This window comes from Lepisosteus oculatus, chromosome 26 (genome assembly GCF_040954835.1).
Source record: "Lepisosteus oculatus isolate fLepOcu1 chromosome 26, fLepOcu1.hap2, whole genome shotgun sequence".
NCBI classification, from domain to species: Eukaryota; Metazoa; Chordata; class Actinopteri; order Semionotiformes; family Lepisosteidae; genus Lepisosteus; species Lepisosteus oculatus.
Genome location: NC_090721.1, coordinates 9,739,128 through 9,758,789, shown reverse-complemented (window position 1 = coordinate 9,758,789; position 19,662 = coordinate 9,739,128). Strand labels below are relative to the sequence as shown.

Here is a 19,662-nt window from a genome sequence, read left to right as displayed (position 1 = left end):
CGGCCATTAATTCTTCATTGGGATATTATTATAATTGTGATGCACGTGCTTCCCTCCCAATCTCTGCTGCATGCAGCTGTAAATTGGCATGTTAACGAGCTTCTGACGAGGATGGGTCGCCGATCCTAAATTATAAAAGCTCCCTGCGTCACCGTGGGACGTCTTCTCTGGGCACGAGACGGGGAATTTGTCATATTCCGAGATCTTACTTCCACGAAATGACATTGGTAGTGTTTTTGTCATTTGGAGGCACTATGTGTTTGAAACATTTTTAATTTACCAGCTCAATAGATCATTTATTGTCCGCCGCTGTGGCAATGTGTCTTTGGCTTCTTCCATAATTGTATCAAACACACCAGCCAAACATAAAATGAAATCACGACAACAATACTTAAACATAGGAAAATGGCTAAATAGGGAGTGTGGGAGGCTACACCTACGTGTGTTTATTGAGCAGTTTTGTTGCACAGCTATTCCATGAAGCATGTGCTCTGTCTTCTAGTATGTGGGCCAAGTATAGCCTTAGTTTCATGAAGAGGCCTTCCTGCACTGACTGGAGAGATGGCGCATGCGTTCTTGCCCCTGGTGCGGGGGGGGGGCTATTTCAGAGGTAGCAGGGGAGCAGAGAGGCAGCAGTGTTTGACTGCGAGGAATCTGTGGAATGTGTGCGGGACGAGTCTGTACTCTCCCCCCCTGCTCTTCCGCCATCCAGCGCACAGCAGCCTGCTGTTACTGCCTGCTGGCGGTAAGGGCTCTTAAATCCTGTTGCGGCTGATCCTTATCACAAGGGAAGGAGAGAGAGAGAGAGTGTGTGAGCTGGGACAGGCCGGGTCTGTGCAGGCAACCTAGTCCCTGATTTACCCCAGGGCGGACCTTGACCCCGATAGAGGTGATTCGCCGAAAGCTGTCGAGGAAGCTCGGGTGCCCCCCGACAAAGAGCGTGCTGCTTTGTTAAAATAAACAAGGTGGCGTGGCCGGCGGGTACGCAGGTGTTCCCCGCAGGGTGGCGAGAGGGGCGCAGACGCCCCTAGGGTGAGATTGCTGTAACCGCAGGTGGGGAGGGGGGGGTGATTTGGGGTTCAGCTCAAGAACGCAAGGAGAGGAGCCTGTTCAGCTCCTCTTTCTTGCTAGTCTGGTTGGGGCCTGCGCAGCGATCCCAGAACACCCGGGTTCCGGAAAGTGAGGGGTGCAGCTCAGATGTTGGCGACGCGGAATCTGCGCTTGATTGACGGCAAGCTTTGGCTGTGACGCTCGGCGTGCGCCACATTGCCCGCAGATCAGGTTTTTAACTAGAGAGCCTCGGGTTCGAATCCCAGAGTTCCCCCCCCCCTCGATCTCGCCGAGCGATCTGGACCATCAACCCTCTCCCCGTGCTGCGGTGGCACAGGGGTGCTCAGGGCTGTCCGTCTCCCCGTCTCCCCCCGGCAGGGATCCCCACCCTCATCCTGCTGGACGCCGAGGGCCGGCTGGTCACGCGGCAGGGCCGGGTGGAGGTGCTGAACGACCCCGAGTGCCGCCGCTTCCCCTGGCACCCGCGGCCCGTGCTGGAGCTGAGCGAGTCCAACGCCGCGCAGCTGAACGAGGGGCCCTGCCTGGTGCTGTTCGTGGGTGAGTTGGCATGCGGGGTGCTGTACCCCGCCACGGTCTGCCAGGTGGGAAGTCAGCCGTGCGAGATTGCGGTAAAAACGTGGTGCCGAGAGCAGCGCTGCAGTAAAGCAAAGCACCCCCTCTTGCGAGAGAGAACCTCCCCTCTCCCAGAAGCCGGTGGTATTGGGGGGGGTCCCCCCAAGTGTGCACGAGCATTTCTGTCTATTGTAACTAGCAGGTGTGAATGATTTCCATTCGGTTCACTTTGTCGTGTGCACAAGTGCAGTGACATGCTTATTTGCACGTGCGATCCACTACAAAGACACTGAGGAATCGCCAAAAACATCAAGACAGAGCAGCAGCTTCAATAGAAGACCAAAAAAAAAAAAAGAGTTCAGTCCGTCAGTATTTCTGACTCCTGTTCGAGTTGCTTTTAAACTGCTTCTCATAAAAATGACTGAGCCTCTCGGGGCTTGTTGAAAAGCATTAGTGTACGCAGATATTGTGCTTTTAATGGCTGTTTTGTGTCTTTCTGGACAGTGTTGTCATTGAATTAGCAATCTCCACTCCTGGTCTGGACAGACCACAGTTCTGCAGGTTTTATAAGTGACTTTCAGCAATATAGGCCATTGAAGTGAACAGCCGATTCAGATCCGGTCATTAAGAGTCCAGGCTGCAGTGAAAATCAGAAGATACAAGCATTGCTGGTTATGTTGATGTGCAATGACAGCCAGAGGCCTGAAGGGGGCACCCTTTTCCTTTGGGGTTCCCTCAGTTTCCTTCTGCGCAGTGTTTGATGATCTCTGGAGCAGAAGGTGAGAGTGGGAGGCTGCAGGGCTGGTAAAAGACAAGGGCCCTTCCTCAGCCCCCTCTCTCCCTCCTCTTGCAGACGCGGAGGAGGAGGGCGAGCTGGAGCCGGCTAAGGAGCTGATCCAGCCCATCGCAGAGAAGATCATCGCCAAGTACAAAGCCAAGGACGAGGAGACGCCACTCCTGTTCTTCGTAGCTGGCGAGGTGAGTGTGAGAGGTCGGAGGTCAGGGGTCAGAGGGCAGTGTGACCTTGAGCTGGCAAGGGGACTGTGAGAGGTCGGGTGGTCAGGGGTCAGAGGGCAGTGTGACCTTCCACTGGCGAGAGGAGTGCGAGAGGTTGGGGGTCAAAGGGCAGTGTGACTTTGTACTGGTGAGGAGAGTGCAAGAGGTCAGGGGTCAGAGGGCAGTGTGACCTTGTACTAGTGAGGGGAGTGCGAGAGGTCAGGGGACAGTGTGACCTTGTGCTGGCGAGGGGAGTGCGAGAGGTCGGGCGTCAGGGTGCTGTGTGACCTTGCGCTAGTGGGGTGTGTGTGAGAGGTCAGGGGTCAAGGGGCTGTGTGACCGACTGCCCTCTGCCGGCTGCATGTTGGAGGTGGGCAACACTTGGGCGGAAATTAAGGCCGAAAGAATGTGACGCGAGTTGAGTGGAGGGCCGTCCTGCGAGCAGGGTGAGTGTGTTGCTGAGTCAGCTCTAAGAAACTGGAGGAATCTGTCAGTGGTGTGAACAGCCGGCGAGTGTGTGCTTGTCTATGCCAGTGTGTGTTTGGAAACACTGGTTAGCGAATCACTCACCGCCAGGACCCTGCTCTCCCACACTGCTCCCAGGAGACGTTTTCTCCCACAGTCCTCGGCAGCCTTGCTACGGATGTTTTACCCTCGCGAATGACAGCTGACAGGTGGGACTCGAGCCCGTGATACAGAATCACACGCGCTTGGCGATGTTGACAGGCATGACCTAGAAACACTGAAATCCAAACCTTATGAGCCGCACGGAGTCATATTCGGGAAACATTTAAGATGCAGTAAATCTACAGCCGGTTTTTTGAAACAGGAAACGCAAACTCCTAAGGTTACAAGATGAAAGCAGGAAATGAACTAACTCCTTAAATCCACACCCACAGTGGCTGTTCACCTCCCAGCTTTGCCGAGATATTCTCCTGTTGGGAAAATCCAGCTGTGTGTTTTTCAGGAAGGCAAACAAATTGTATAGTAGCAGGTGAAGGATCTTGTGCACAGCAGAGGGTGACTGCTCTGTCAGTGGATCTGCCTCATCTGCCTTTTGGCTCTTTTTTTGGACAGAAGTGGAGGGGGGCTGCTGATGCCCTGGACCCACAGTGACCTCCGTGACCCCACCAACAAAATCTCCCTTCCAAGCCTAAGTTTTCATTAAGTCGGCTGCTTGGTTTTTTTTTTCTACTAGCGCATCCCAAAGAGTTAGTAAGGAAGCCCTGATTGCCTGCCTGGATTATCCCTCCGCAGAAAGTAACTTGTTCCGTTCCCAGTTGTTGACTGTAAGCGGCTCCTGGTGGCGCCAGGCTCTCGCTTTTCCATTTCAAAGCGAAGTCGGGCTCGGGGATTGGGTTTCGTTAGTTGGGAATAAAGTGGAGCACATCTGGTTCCTGCCTGTTGCATGACGGCGGAATGTGTTCGCTGTCAGCCTGCTGATCCCTGCCTGGCGCTTTGAGTTTCTGGGACAGAGAGCAGGGGAGGTCTCCTTTTAATGGCAGCAATCTGGTAACAGAAGAAGGCATGGGCAGATAAGTTTGTTACACCCATGCGGGCGCAATACTGAAGTGCCCCAACGCCTGCTGTGGCTTCTGTGTTGCACCGCGGGCTGCAGGGAGCTGACATCACTGACTTTATCCTCTTCAGACACCTGATCTCCTCCTTAAAAACCGCGTCTGTTTTCAAAGAGCCGAAATTTAGGTTCTTGGGGCTCTGCGACACCTAACTTCCTTAGTTAAGCGTTCTTGCCTTAAAAGCTGCACCCTGAGAGCAGCACCCTTAGGTCTTCTCTGAGGCTACAGCGCTCATCCTGTGGAGAGTCGGTCGCAAGAGAAGAACATGTTACAGACGAGAGGAAGCTGTTCGGCCCACCTGGCCTGTGGGGGCAGTTGGTACTGTAGCGAATTAATCCAAAGACCTACACCCACAACCCTTTGGGTAAAGATGTACCTCAGTTCTCAGTTCTAAATGCTCTTCCCCTTGTGCCCTGTGGGTTTTGCAAGTTATGAGTGGATAGTTAAAGGGGACCCACAGTCCCAGTTTCGCAGGCTGGTTATAAAATCTCAGTGACAAAATAGATCCATTGACGTTGTAGAAAAAAAAAATCACATTTCGGATTAAGCACAGCAGTTGACATGTCTCAAACTTGAGGTTCCCGTGAATTGGGAGGTGATGTGGCCCTTCCTGCTCACTAGTCACTGTGATGACCGAAGTAATGCGATGTACGGGTCGTGCAGCAGACATTTCTCCGCAGAAATGTTCCAACATGACCTCCACGCAGGGTTATCAGTAGGTAGTATTTGTCGGCAAAACCGTCGGCCTTTCACAACTTTTCACAACTTTCACCACTGTCAGGTATTCACAAGCCTGGTGGTTCACAGTGCAGCAGGGCCACTTAACCTCACCAGAAGTTTTGTTGACTTGTTGCCTTGGAGCTGTGGAAACCTCGAGATTGCGTGCTGCAAATTGGAGGTTTTACAAGTTACTGTGTACATTTTACTTCTGTGGCATGAAATGCACTCATCAATGGCGATTCTTTCTAACCCTGAGCTTTGAAAACAGCATTGCAGTTCCTCTTTCGTGAACAGCAGCCTGGCAAACGCCCGCAGATTCATTGCCTGGTTGATCCAGTGGCCATTCAAAGCTGGGCCGGTGCGGATTTCTGCTTGAGGAGCACCGAACTGAGACCTCTTCAGAACCGAACGGGAGCACTTGATCCTTCACCCTGGAATTCCAAAGCCTGACTGCAGTGTCCAGACGCAGCTGTTGCCCGCAGGGACCTCGGTGCAGCGCCCCCTTCAGGCCAGACCGCCCTCGACTGGCTGGCCAGTAGCCCAGAGCCCAGGCGCGTGGGAGCTGTGTAACTTCATACACGCGTCCCTCTTCGTTTGAGTTAGATGATTCTCAAAAGATAACGCAGATCAACCCCGGCGCTGACTCTCAATCAGCCTCATTGTGTGTCTACGTACACCGTGCATTGCCGAGCGGTGACCTCATTTGTAAAGTGCCGGTTGTACAGCCCCGCCAAATGTCACAACATCAGAACGTTCCGCATCGCCCCAGCCAGCAGAGCCCTGCTCCCCCTGCTGGCCAGTACGAGCTCGCGTCCTGCAGGGCTTATCTGATGGCAGTGCCGATGGAATGCTACAGTGGCACCGCGGCTTGAATAAACGTGACATTGTACAGCCTCGGCGATCTCCCAAACAAGCTCTCTTATCTCGATTTTGACTTGGCTGCCGTTTGCCATCTTGGGCTTTGTACACAGTGAGCAAGACTGGTTGCGGTTCCAAAAGAATAGTTTACACAAGGTTAGTTGCTACCCAAAGGTGATGCCTGGTGCCAAACAGACAGCTGCAAGATTAAAATCTGCTCTGATCTCTGGAAACCGTCCAAGCACTGATTGCACTGTTTTTCCCTTGTCATAATAAACCCCCTCCTGGGGTTCGTTTTGGCCAGGTAATTTAATAATGAAATATTGGCAATATTCTTGGAAGATCGTATTATTTTAGGAGACCGTGAAACCCAGAAAGAGAGAAGGCCTCCTTTTAAGACTTTTGTGCTTCTGTTGTGCGTTAATCTAAAGGTTTTGCCAAGATTGCATTTTGTCTCCCTTGTAAAATTTCACATAGCAGCTGAACACTGGGTTACTGACCTGTACATGGGAAACGTGCATCACATCCCTCGGAGAACACCGCATGCATCCCAGAAATACAATAGATCAACCCCTGGAAGTATCTGCAAGATGGGCAGAGCAGCAGCTCAAGCAGATACTGCTGATCGATTGCGATTCCTGATTGTACCCACTCTGCACACGGCCGGCCGGCAGTGGCTGCTGTGAACTCCGTTTTTTTTTTCCTGACTCACGCACAGATGGAGAACAGCAAATAGCATGCCTAGCTATAATGGTTTGTCCTTTTTAGGTAACAAAGCAGCTGAACAGCTGGGAGAGAAAGAAGTCTGATTGCACAGATTAATCCATTTAGGTAGCAGGGCTGGAGGAGAATTCCATATAAAAGCAGACGATGTTAATCAAGGCCATCCTGGAAATGAAGGGGTTAATGCCTCGGTGGTGTTGCAACAGTGCCACCTGCTGGCAGATTTTGAAAGTGTACAATTCCTTTACACATTATTATGAATTCCTTGGATTTATGTAACTCTGCATCCCAAAGGACCCCTAAGTTCCTGACGTATAGGAAGGGACCCAGTTTATGCAGCACTGAAGAACAATTGAATTCAAAGGAAAATTGAGGGAGGGAGGATTGTTCCAGGACTACTCTAGAGAGCAGTGCCATGAGATCTTTAATTACAGGATCCCAGTTTAATGTGTCTAATGTAATTGAAGGACAAGACCTCCAACAGCAGTGTCCCTTGTCACCATACTGGGGCACTGATTGGCACTATTCAACTGGGACCTGAATTTTCTCTCCTACAGGTCCACTAGAGCTGCAGAATATTACCTAGCTACTTTCACAGTCATTAAAAATGGCTTTTCACTGAAGCTTTCCTGAAAAATAAACATGTTATTAATGGTTTGAGGAATGAGTATACAGTTTTGAGAAAAACCCTTTTTTTGTTTGTGAACCCTTGGAAATTGTATGGATTTCTGTATGAATGGCTCCTAAAATTTGATTTGATCTTGATCTAAGTCATAAATAAAGACACTTATTTAACAAACAACACACACGACATTTTACATTGCCATATCTTTATTGAACAAATGGTTTAAACAATCAAGGTCATTGATGGAAAAAGTATGTGAACTTCAAGGATAATGACATCTTGAAAAGAGGCTAATTGGAGTCAATTAGCATACAATTATTCATGGAGAAATCCAGATAATTCACAAACTTTCTCACAACTGTATAAGATGAGGAGCTGGACTGGGGCTTGTGTGAGTGTAGCTGGACTGTGTAGAAGTGGGGTGTCCTCCTACCGTCCACAGACAGGCTGACTAGGTTAATTTGTGTCTCTGCATTGTCCGTGCATGTAGGTGTGTACTCCCTGTGCGTGCGTGCGTGCAGACGAGTGCTCTCTGCAGTGGGCTGGCCGGCTGGCCCCTGTGTTTGCCTGGTTAGGCTCAGACCCCTGTAGGGCGAAGCGGGCTCTGACAGTAGACAGGTGATGAAGGCCGGTGTAGTCCGTGATGTGTGCGAGGGGCTTCAGCGATGCAGGAAGCACGAGAGAGCCGCGGCTGCTGTTGTCCTCCTCCTTCCTGAGCGCAGGGCCTGGCTGGGGCGGTGAAGGGTTAAGACAGGCCCCGGGGGTCCGCAGTGAAACCAGCCCAGAACACAAAGCACAGGAAGTGAGCTCCGTACACACCCAGCCTCTCCCGCCCGGATCACTGCCCTTGCTCCATCCCACTCCGCACAGATTGAGGGCTTCTGCCTGTTTCCCGGCCTCCCCTGCGGTGTCAGTGTGTTTTGTGCGCCCTGCTTGAATTCTGCACGCTTCTGCTGCCAGCTGTGCCACAGTACGGTGTGGTACAGTGGTCCGTTTCAGAATGGTGCCAGTGGGGCAGCTGGTTGACGGGGTGTTGTGAGTGAAGCAGTTGGCTGTTACAGTTTTTGCCCGGGCCGGGCTTCATTGAGTACTGTAGGCCTGCTGCCCAAACCCCGGAGCTCACAGTGTTGTGGCCCCTGTATGCTTGCGGAATTCATTCTGCGATTTCATCAAGTGGGATCCTGTGCTTCCCAAGGAGGTGCGGAGTTCGAGCTGCTTTAATAACAGGCTCGTGTTGTATTGCTCATCCAGCTGTTTTTTAATTCTTTGTTTCATAAGAAAAGCGTGTAGCCCTTATTTTAAGAAGAATCCCTAGAGGAACTGGGGATTAAAGCCTCTGTAAGTCGGAGGAAGGCAGCTTGGTCTTTTATAATAATAATAATAAACTTTATTTTATATAGCGCCTTTAAAGGTGGCTTCTCAAAGAGCTTTACAGAATGACAACAATAAATAAATAGAATACACAAGATAAAACACAATTACAATATACTGGGGAGCCCGTGGATGGTGGTACTGTGAAGAGCAGAGGGGTGAAGAATGGAACCAGTTCAGTAAAGGCTTTTCTAAAGAAGAGGGTTTTGAGTCTGGATTTGAAGGAGTTTAGAGAAGGTGACTCTCTGATATCCTTGGGCAAAGAGTTCCAGAGCTGGGGGGCATAACAAGAGAAGGCCCTGTCACCCATAGAGTGTAGACGGGCTTGGGGGACAGCAAGGAGACCAGAGTTGGAAGAGTGAAGGTTGTGAGGTGGGGAGTAGGGCGATAATAGTTCAGACAGGTACTGAGGTGCCAAGCCTCGCAGAGCCTTGTAGGTGAGCATGAGGATTTTGAAGTCCACACGGAATCTGACAGGAAGCCAGTGCAAGGACTCCAGGATAGGAGTAATGTGATCACTTGCACTGGACCTGGTCAGGATTCTGGCTGCCGAATTTTGGACATACAGCAGTTTGCTCAAAGTAGATTTAGATACCCCAGTGAGGTTCCAACACTTTTCCAACACTTCAGTCTGACGGGATCTTCCTGAACTTCACTTCTTTACTCGCTGAAGCCCGCTGAGAGGGTCAGGGCTGTGTGGCGCTTGAACACACTGCGACCTCACCCGGCCTCTCCTGTGTCCGTCTGTCTCTGTGCGCAGGACGACATGAGCGACTCCCTGCGCGATTACACCAACCTGCCAGAGGCGGCGCCCCTGCTCACCATCCTCGACATGTCCGCCCGCGCCAAGTACGTCCGCGACGTGGAGGAGATCACGCCCGCCGTGGTGGAGCAGTTTGTGGGGGACTTCCTGGCCGAGAAGCTCAAACCCGAGCCCATCTAGCGTGGACAGAACCGGACTGTACCCCCACTCTTCCCTTTACCTGTACACAGCACCCCCTCCCACACACACACACTGCCAGACTGTTAGAGCAGAGCCTCGCTTTTAACTGATGTTTTACACATTTTCTATTAACTTCCATCCTGAGGTCCTCTTCTCCATCTCCTGTGGTGCCTTTCATTGACTACAGCGCCCCCTTGTGTTCCGAATCCTGAAGTGCAAGCATTTTTTTTCTTTTTTTGCTGTTGCTATTGTAAGGATTATTTCAGCATTTACTGCAAGAAAAAAATAACTCCCCTCCAGAACGGACTGGTGTTCTTCTGTTTTTATTTTTCTTTCGTTTTTTTAAACCTTTTCATTTTACCCAGAACACGCCTTTTTTTTTTCCTTTTTCAAAACGATCTAACTTGCCAAAAGATATTAAGTAAAACTGAAAAAAAATAAAAAGTATTCAATAAATGAGCTGTATTTCGGAAGCAGATGCTGTGCTGGAGCCTTGAAACGTGTGCCTAAGTTGCTCTGATGTTGAGTGTTGTCTCTTATCCGTGAAACAATCCTCCCAGCAGAGGAAGAGCACTAGAAGTAACAAGCCCTTGAAAAAAGAGAACTGTAGTGTATTTTTGTCATGCTGTGCTGTAAATAACATCCTTTTTGCAGATGAAAGTTTGCTGGGAAAGGGGGGATTTTCTGCTTGAGGCTGTCTCCCTTATCTTCCTGGTATGCAGAACTGCATAGATAGATACTTTATTGATCCCGTGAGGGAAATTGCAGTGCAACAGCAGCTTAACACAGACAACACAGCCCCAGTGTAACGAATTATATGATAGTACAATACATACAATACAAGAGTTACTCACAGCCGGACACACAAAGACCAAACTAGAACAGAACAGTACACAGAAAAATCGTATCACACATATGAATGTAAATATAGATATAAATGTATTGCACAGGTCCCTGGCATATATTGCACAAAAAACGGTTGTAAACGGGAAAAAGAAAAAGAAAGAGAACAGATGTAGCAGTAGATGTGTAGATGCGTTCAGTCCAGAAACAGGTCACTGTCGGTGTTGCCTCTGCCCAGACGCAAGGTGGATGCGTTGTACAGTGCATACATCCCTGAGCAGCTGTGCTGTCAAAAGCTGTAGCACTTCCAGGTCCGACTCGCCCAGGCTGGATTGAGGAGACAGTCTCGTTTGAGGTGGCGGTGGCTATTCCGGCTTATTTTCCCAGAGGGATTTTGCTTGATCGAGTTGTTGGCGGAGCCTAGGGCCGGGCAATGAAAGGGTTAATAGTGGATCTTCCTCCTCCAGGTCTCGTGTCAATACTGGTGACTGAGCTCCTGGAAGCAGTTTCTTAACCCCCCAACCCCAGTGTGAATTAGCGATTGGTATCGGATTGAATCATCGGACTGTGGTGGGTCAGTACCCTACCGGGTCGGTGTTAACTGCATGGAAACTAAGCATGTCATCTCCTTTGCCTCCTTTATGAACCACTAGGAGACCAAGTTTTTAAGCCTTGCCCCGTAAGCAGCCTGCCAATAGGACTAAAGCTCTGTGCATCAAAATAGTAAGATAAGATCACTTTCTTGGCCATAAGCAATTTCTTGCATTAGGAATTTGTCTTTTCGCAGACCCCAGCTTGCTCTCCATGAGACACACAGCCAGGGAGAGAAGCTTGGGGTCAGCCACAGGAGCAGCTGGGGTTAAGGACCTTGCTCAGGGGCCCAACGGAGTGGCATTCCTCTGCCTGCCACGGGATTTGAACTGGCAACCTCCCAGCCACAGGCCATAGTGCCACTGCTCCGCCCCCATGATTAGTAAATAATCATCCCAGTGCCCAGCAGGCGAGTTGGCACAACAGGCCCGATTCCTACTGGAAGACTGTCCTTCCATTCCATTCAGCAGCCAAAATCTGAAGGAATTTAGCACCTCGTGGAAATAACCAGAGTGCAGAATGCCCTTTCAGTTTCGGGAGCAAGAGCCAGCCCTTCCCCAGAGTAACAGCAGTAACTGTAATCGCCCCCCTCAGCAATTCTTTCTAGTTAAGAGACACGCACACAGGGGCAGCTGCTGGTCCCCCTCCCTTCTCTGAAACAAGCCGCATGGTTCCTGCCTGGCAGCCTGGTGACCCCGGGCCGTGCTGGGGTGTCCCAGACTCCGGGGTGCCCTGCCAGCACCGCGCGGAGGAGGAGGCTGGGGGACGTGGGAAGGGCGAGCGGACAAGAATGGAATGTCCTGTTGCTGGAACACGCCATCGTGTCAGTTCTGTGGGTTTCCTTCTTCTTTCTTGGGCTTTCCCATGTGGTTTGTGAAGCGGGCCCATGTGGACTTTTAACCTCCTGTAGCTGCTGCTGCTGCTACCCGCACCCAGGCTGCGGCTCGGCCCAGCAGCGAGAGAGAGAGAGAGAGCCCAGCCGTGCCAAGAGGCGCCCACGGGTGTATTAAAGGCGGGGTGCCAAAGAAGAACAGCGGATTTCCGGGCTCAAGGCTGGAAACTCGAGACCTGGATGGCCCTGGGTACTACTGCAGCGAGGGGCAGACGATCCTGCGGCCCGGCTCTGGTGCCCCTTAAACCCTGGCACCCACGTGGCATTCAAGTTCCCCCGGAAGACGACTCTGCCTGGAGGAAGGAGGACTAATGAGCTCAAGAGTCGCTCCGACTGGAAATGACGCTGGTGAGCCGAAGGCCGGGAACCGCTGAGTACGTGTTCAGAGAAGAAGCTGTTGCTCCCCCAGGGAGGGATACTGGGCTTCTTGGGAAACGGATGTTAAACGCAGTGGTATGCACCGAGATCTCGGATGTGGTTTGTTCCTACCATCACTAAAACGGGCACAAAGGAAGTTTAACTTTAAACACATGGATCCTTGCAAACCAGCAAGTAACTGTCACCTCCTGTCGTAAAAAAAGAGGAGTAACGTGCTGCTTTGAAAAAGAAATATTTAATAGTGTATTAACTGTTAAATGACCAAGGAGACACCGGAGCACGGAGGGGCGGTCAGTGTCCTGCTGCCCTGGCCTCGGCGCTGCTGTGCTTGCCCCGCAGACTCAGCTGTCTCTTGGCTTCAAACAGCAGGATACTGGCCGCCATCGCGGAGTTCAGACTGTCCACGCCGGGAACCATGGGAATCGCCAGCCTCCGCCCTCTCGTCCTCTGGGCCAATAGCAGCGCCTCCAGGCTGAGTCCGTGAGTCTCTCCGCCAATCACGACAGCGGTGTGGCTCCGGGCCCAGTCCTCGTGATACAGCTGGGCCTCCACCACCGGGAGCGACAGCTGGGCCTCTTCCTCCTCCTCGGAGTCGGAATCCGAGTCGGAATCGGCGGGGGTCTCCCTGGAATGGGAATTCCTCGGGCCGGGTCCGCCTTCTGCTTTGCGGGGTGCCGTGGAGGGCACCCCCTCTCCAGGGGTCTCCCCAGCAGGGCTGCAGTTGTCAGCCAGGTGCACGGTCACGGTCTCCTCCAGGAAGCGGGGAATCTCGCTCCAGGGCAGGCCGGGAATGATGGGGAGGCGGAAGTGGGCGCCCATGGCGGCTCGCAGCACCTTCGGCTCCCAGACGTCCACGCAGCCTGCGGGGTGAGAGGGGGACAGCGATGAGACCCCCAGGGCCCCAGTATAAAATCCCCCCGGGGCAGAAGCCCCAGCGTGGTTACAGCCCCCCAGTCCTGGACGCCCACATGCCTACTGGCTTCTGTTCCCTTACGCTGGTGAACGCTTCATTGATCTAACAGGATTGTGGGGAACTGTTTGACTGTTTTCAGCTCTCAAACAACCAGAACTTGACTTTAAACTATTGCGTTTCCTCCCCGTCAAAAAGCCCAAACCTTTGAGTATAGAAAAACAGCAAAGGTTCCTATTGAGCACCATAATTCCATTCAGATGTTGTAATTAAGCTTGGCTGGAAGGAAAACCAGGAACAGGAATGGAAGCTGCTGGGCTAAGCAATGGAATATGGGCCACATCCGGACAGTGCCAGGGGCTGCAGGTGGCTCTGTGGCTCAAGATCTGCGCCTGTGGCTGGAAGGTTGCCGGTTCAAATCCCGCAGCCGGCAGAGGAATCCTACTCTGTTGGGCCCCTGAGCAAGGCCCTGCACCCCAACTCCTCCAGGGGCGCTGTATAAATAGCTGACCCTGCGCTCTGACCCCCAGCTTCTCTCCCTGTCTCATGGAGAGCAAGCTGGGGTATGCTAAAGACGAATTCCTAATGCAAGAAATTGTATAGGGCTAATAAAGCAACATTATATTATTATTATAAAGGACTGTATGAGCACTGTGCAACACATCACCAGTTCATAAACAAGCACACAGAGTGATGTAGCGCCCTCTAGTGTGCACTCAGTGCAGCGATTCTCAGTGCTGTGTGGTGCTCAGTATTTGGGAACTGCTGGAGGAGGCCAGTTAACTGTAGAAGCATCCCGCACGTAGCCCTGGTGTATCGACTGTGGTATATTCATCCCCCCGCCAGGGCTCGATTTCCGTGAGCTGCTGCCCTTTCCTGCATCCACCCCCCCTGCGTCTGCCCCCGCTGCGCAGTCTCACCCCGGGTCAGCAGCACCCGCTGGCAGCCGGCGGCGGCGGCGCTGCGCAGGATGGTGCCCAGGTTGCCCGGGTCGCGGATGTTGTCGCAGACGAGGGAGAGGGGCAGGGCGTGCTCCCGCTGCTCCGGCGGGAAGGCCAGCTGCGAGGGCTCGGGCTGGGAGAAGATGGCTGCGGGGGGCGAGACGACAAGACGACGCGGCCGTCAGCTCCCGGCGCCTCCCGCTCCGAGGCGCCGCCGCGGCCCGCGGCCCATCGGGACAGCGGGCGGAGCTGCTGGTCTAGAGGGGGGTAACGGGGGCAGACTGAGACCGGCTGGGAGAGGGAGAGGGGTGGATTAGGGTTGAGGGAAAGGGATGGAGGGGTGGATTGGGGATGGAGGTAAATTAGGGGTGGATTAGGGAAGGAGAGATGGAAGAGGGATGGAGGTAGACTGGGGATGGAGAGATGGAAGAGGGGTGGATTGATGGATTAAGGATGGAGGTAGATTAGGGATGGAGAGATGGAAGAGGGATGGATTGATGGATTAAGGATGGAGAGATGGAAGAGGGATGGAGGTAGACTGGGGATGGAGAGATGGAAGAGGGATGGATTGATGGATTAAGGATGGAGGTGGATTAGGGATGGAGAGATGGATTGATGGATTAAGGATGGAGAGATGGAAGAGGGATGGAGGTAGACTGGGGATGGAGAGATGGAAGAGGGATGGATTGATGGATTAAGGATGGAGGTAGATTAGGGATGGGGAGATGGAAGAGGGATGGATTGATGAATTAAGGATGGAGAGATGGAAGAGGGATGGAGAGATGGAAGAGGGATGGATTGATGGATTAAGGATGGAGGTAGATTAGGGATGGAGAGATGGAAGAGGGATGGATTGATGGATTAAGGATGGAGGTGGATTAGGGATGGAGAGATGGAAGAGGGATGGATTGATGGATTAAGGATGGAGAGATGGAAGAGGGATGGAGGTAGACTGGGGATGGAGAGATGGAAGAGGGATGGATTGATGGATTAAGGATGGAGGTGGATTAGGGATGGAGAGATGGATTGATGGATTAAGGATGGAGAGATGGAAGAGGGATGGAGGTAGACTGGGGATGGAGAGATGGAAGAGGGATGGATTGATGGATTAAGGATGGAGGTAGATTAGGGATGGGGAGATGGAAGAGGGATGGATTGATGGATTAAGGATGGAGAGATGGAAGAGGGATGGAGGTAGACGGGATGGAGAGATGGAAGAGGGATGGATTGATGGATTAAGGATGGAGGTGGATTAGGGATGGAGAGATGGATTGATGGATTAAGGATGGAGAGATGGAAGAGGGATGGAGGTAGACTGGGGATGGAGAGATGGAAGAGGGATGGATTGATGGATTAAGGATGGAGGTAGATTAGGGATGGGGAGATGGAAGAGGGATGGATTGATGGATTAAGGATGGAGAGATGGAAGAGGGATGGAGGTAGACGGGATGGAGAGATGGAAGAGGGATGGATTGATGGATTAAGGATGGAGGTGGATTAGGGATGGAGAGATGGAAGAGGGATGGATTGATGGATTAAGGATGGAGGTGGATAGGGATGGAGAGATGGAAGAGGGATGGATTGATGGATTAAGGATGGAGAGATGGAAGAGGGATGGAGGTAGACTGGGGATGGAGAGATGGAAGAGGGATGGATTGATGGATTAAGGATGGAGGTAGATTAGGGATGGAGAGATGGAAGAGGGATGGATTGATGGATTAAGGATGGAGGTAGATTAGGGATGGAGAGATGGAAGAGGGATGGATTGATGGATTAAGGATGGAGGTAGATTAGGGATGGAGAGATGGAAGAGGGATGGATTGATGGATTAAGGATGGAGGTAGATTAGGGATGGAGAGATAGATTAGGGATGGAGAAGTGGAAGAGGGATGGAGAGGTGGAATAGGGATGATCCAAAAGTGAATATCTTTGAAATCACTCAAAATCTAAAGTTTAGCCTTTGGAAAAAAACAAGGGAAATCACGCTTGATCACCACATCCTACCCATTTCTCCGGTGGTGAAGCATTCCTGAGGGAGCCTGGTTTCAGACTCTGGGCTCACCTGAATCAACAGAAGTGGCGCGCAGCAGCACCTGCCAATCCGGTCGCACCCGCCCCTGCAATCAACGAGCGGCGACCGCGGCGAACAGGCTCACCTATGACCCCCTGCGGCGCCACCAGGCCCGACCAGAGCTTGACGTCCTCGAACCTGACCTTGATGAGGCTGGCGCGCCGCAGCTTGTCCGCCGGCAGCTCCCGAAGCCGCTCGGCGGAGCTGAAGAACAGCGCCTGCGGGCGCGCGCCCGCCGCCAGCGCGTCGCGGATCAGCCGCCGGCCCTCCAGCAGCACCTTCCGCTGCTGCTCGCGGAACTTCCGGGAGCGCGCCGCGCTCGCCACCTTCCTGCGGAGACGCGGGGGCGGAGGTCAGGGCCCAAGCATCCCGGCCACAAGCCCGTCTCCCCCCTCCCCTGGGGCAGGCGGGACCGCACTGTGAAAGCTGGACCACTAGACTCAAGAACAGCTTCTATCCCTCTGCAGTGAGCATCCTCAACAGCTCACGGCCATCTCTCGGATTTCATACGCCAGCAGCCATATCACCCTGCAGCTCACCACTGGCAGCCCCACTGGAGCTCAGCAGGTGTGAGCCTGGTCAGTACCTGGAGGGGAGACCTCCTGGGAAAAACTAAGGCTGCTGCTGGAAGAGGTGTTAGTGGGGCCAGCAGGGGGCGCTCACCCTGCAGTGCATGTGGGTCCTAATGCCCCAGTATAGTGATGGGGACACTATACTGTAAACAGGCGCCGTCCTTCGGATGAGACGTAAAACTGAGGTCCTGACTCTCTGTGGTCATTAAAAATCCCAGGGTGTTTCTGAAAAGAGTAGGGGTGTTACCCTGGTGTCCTGGCCAAATTTCCCCCTGGCCTTTACCAATCATGGCCTCCTAATAACCCCCATCTCTGAACTGGCTTCATCACTGCTCTCCTCCTCACTGAGAGCTGGTGTGTGGGGAGAGGACTGGTGCATCATCCAGGTGGGGCTGCACACTGGTGGGGGTGGAGGGGATCCCCATTACCTGTAAAGCACTTTGAGTGGAGTATCCAGAAAAGGGCTATGTAAGTGTAAAGAATTATTAATATTAATAATATTTAAGTTACGCTATATAAGTGTAAGCAATTATTATCATTATTAATGCACTCTGCACTTCTTGCATGGTTTTTTTTTACTACTACACAATTATCATTATGATTTATTACATTTGTAATGTACTGTCTACGTTGCGGTGTTGTCCCCAGAGATCAGCGCGAATAAGAACTCCAATGTACATCTACATACGGCAATAAACTCCTCTACTACTATTACTGGAGAACAGCTCCCCGCTATGGTGGACATTGTTACTGCTCACTGTCTCAGGAAGGCTGGAAGTATGGTTAAGGATACCACTCACCCTGGTTTCTCACTTTTCTCCCCCCTTCCCTCTGGTAAGGAGCATAAAGGAACAGACTTCCAGATTCAGACAGTTTCTTATCACAAGCTGTCAGACTACTGAACTCTACCCCTACCACTGGCTCACACTGATGGGGTTTTTTACGTTGTATGTTATTTAATTTGTTGTTGTTGCTGCTCCTGCTGCTCTGTGTTGATGTTTCTGGTGATTCCTTTAATGTCTTTGTATGGGAGCCCACATGCAAATACGCGTTTCATTGCACTTGTGCACATGACAAAATAAACTGAACTGAATGGGGAATAAAATACCAGGACAGCAGCGTGGGGCAGTGGTCAAGGGTCTGGACTTGTAAGTGGAAGGTAGAGGGTTCAAATCTCACGTGAGATACAGCAGTAAGAATGCACAGCTAGATAAATGGTTTGGATAAAAGAATCAGCTGTATATCCTGGTATTTACATTAAACATTAAACATTTACATTAACATTAAAACATTAAAACATTATTTTAAGCATTCCTTGGATTTATAAGGCACCTTCCATCCCAAAGCACGTCACAGAGGGGGGTCTCACTTCCTCACCCCACACATGATCATTAAGTGCAGCTAATTGCAGGGACGTTTCAGGGAACCCAGCTTAAGTCCAAGTGATTCTTCTGCTTAAGTCCAGTCAGCTGACAACTGAGGCCGAAGGGAGATCTGAACAACAGTGGTTGATCCATTCATTTTCTATCCGTTTTTTCCAGTCCAAGGCTGGAGGGCAGCTGGAGCCTATCCCAGCAAGGGGCAGGTGTAGGGCAGGATACAGCCTGGACAGGATTCCACCCCATCACAGGACACACACACACACACCTGGGCTTGTTTTCCCAGAAGCCAATTAACCCACCAGTATGTCTCTGGACTGTGTGGGAGGAAACCCACACAAACACGGGAAGAACATGCAAACTCCACACGCACAGCTCCCCCGGCCCGTTACTGAACCCAGGGCCCCCGCACTGCAAGGCAGCAATGCTGACCACTGTGCTGCCACGGCAACCACAAATCCTCATCGACCTTTTCAGAGATTGTGTTCGTTTCTTTAAAATTTGGACCAGAAACTGGGATCACTGAGGCAAAGCCCATCCTGGCGGCACAGAGCACAAGGATAAATTCATCCTGGGATGGACACGCATCTCACGTCCCGGGTGTAGAGACACCAATTAACCTGGACAGCATGTCTCTGGACCTGAGTAGGAGAGACCATGCAGATTTCCCACAGAAGGCCTATACTGAGCAAGCTTGCCGAACATACTTGATATCTGCTGGCCCACTTAAGAAAGCAACCCGAACAAGTGCCCGTAGGTCGCGGATCTAAAAAAGCCGACCGCATCACTATGAGATGGGCGTCTTATTCACGTCATTGTACTGCACTGCGACGGAATAAGAGGGGGCTCGCGAATCAAGCGCAGGGTGACCGCAGACGGACACAGAAAGAGGGAACTCACGCCAGTCTCTTGTCTCCGGGAAAAGCCTTTTCATAGCGGAGCCCATGTAGCTCGTCGTGGGGATCGGAGACGGGGACAGAAGCTCCGCTCTTTTTAACCGATTCAGCCAAAGGCGGTCGCTTGCCTGCGGAGCCTATCGCTTCTTTTTTATTTTTTTGCCAGTACTCTGGAATGGATCTGCCCTCGACCTCGGATTTTGGCATATTATGACCCTTCTCTGCGCTCTTCCTGGGGGTACTGGTGGCTGGCTGCGCTCGGATACCCGTTTTGTCAAACGAATTTGACTTCGACGGATCATCGGACTCATTTTCTGGATACAACACCCTAACTGGTTTCCGTCTCAGAGCCCTGACGTATCTCTTCGCAACAATGCATTGGTTTTCTTGCACTGTCAGAAAGATATTTGACTCTAGGTTAAAAAGACCACGACTCGCACGCTTCAAGAACGCAGCCATATTTTTTTTCGCCGATAACTGATGACTTCACATCCGGTGTGGGTCATTCTATTTTCTACCCACATTCCTGACGTAAGGGCGGGGCATGGGAGGGGAGTGCTCCCTTACGACGAATAAGAGCGATCTACAACAGCAATACGGGTAGAAAAAAATTACCCCTCCGGCTTTGTAGGAGTTAGGGTGCGCAGATGCTCCACGAATCATCGAGAATCTGTTGAGTCTCAGCAAATTCAGACAGCGACATTTTTTTAGCAGTATATTCATAAACGACGCTGCACTGGAGACTACTGGGTG

The 19,662-nt window shown here is 51.7% G+C and overlaps 2 protein-coding genes across 5 annotated transcripts in view; one reads left to right on the top strand and one right to left on the bottom strand.

Moving 5' to 3' along the window:
• Window positions 1-9,895, top strand: part of nxn (nucleoredoxin) — a 64,463-nt gene extending 54,568 nt beyond the window's left edge. For all 4 annotated transcript variants that reach the window (XM_069184463.1, XM_069184462.1, XM_069184461.1 and 1 more), the window contains 3 exons: window positions 1,429-1,608; window positions 2,477-2,601; window positions 9,254-9,895. In XM_069184463.1, the coding sequence (XP_069040564.1) occupies window positions 1,429-1,608; window positions 2,477-2,601; window positions 9,254-9,436 (488 nt within the window). In that variant the 3' untranslated portion in view covers window positions 9,437-9,895. The remainder of the gene's footprint in view (window positions 1-1,428; window positions 1,609-2,476; window positions 2,602-9,253) is intronic.
• Window positions 9,896-12,356: 2,461 nt separating this feature from the next.
• Window positions 12,357-19,470, bottom strand: mrm3a (mitochondrial rRNA methyltransferase 3a). Its single transcript, XM_069184206.1, has 4 exons — window positions 18,914-19,470; window positions 16,148-16,392; window positions 13,971-14,138; window positions 12,357-13,000 (listed from the first exon to the last, which is right to left on the bottom strand). Exons 1-4 carry the CDS (start codon window positions 19,366-19,368, stop codon window positions 12,432-12,434), a joined length of 1,437 nt encoding a protein of 478 aa, XP_069040307.1. The 5' UTR covers window positions 19,369-19,470; the 3' UTR covers window positions 12,357-12,431.
• Window positions 19,471-19,662: the final 192 nt, after the last annotated feature.

What these genes read in the sequence shown, in the direction of transcription:
- mrm3a (XM_069184206.1), bottom strand. Translation starts at nt 19,368, where the DNA reads ATGGCTGCGTTCTTGAAGCGTGCGAGTCGTGGTCTTTTTAACCTAGAG. An exon ending in GGCGCCGCAGGGGGTCATAG is followed by an intron (nt 14,139 to 16,147) that starts GTGAGCCTGTTC and finishes CGCCCCCCGCAG; the next exon opens with CCATCTTCTCCCAGCCCGAG. An exon ending in GCGGGTGCTGCTGACCCGGG is followed by an intron (nt 13,001 to 13,970) that starts GTGAGACTGCGC and finishes CTCACCCCGCAG; the next exon opens with GCTGCGTGGACGTCTGGGAG.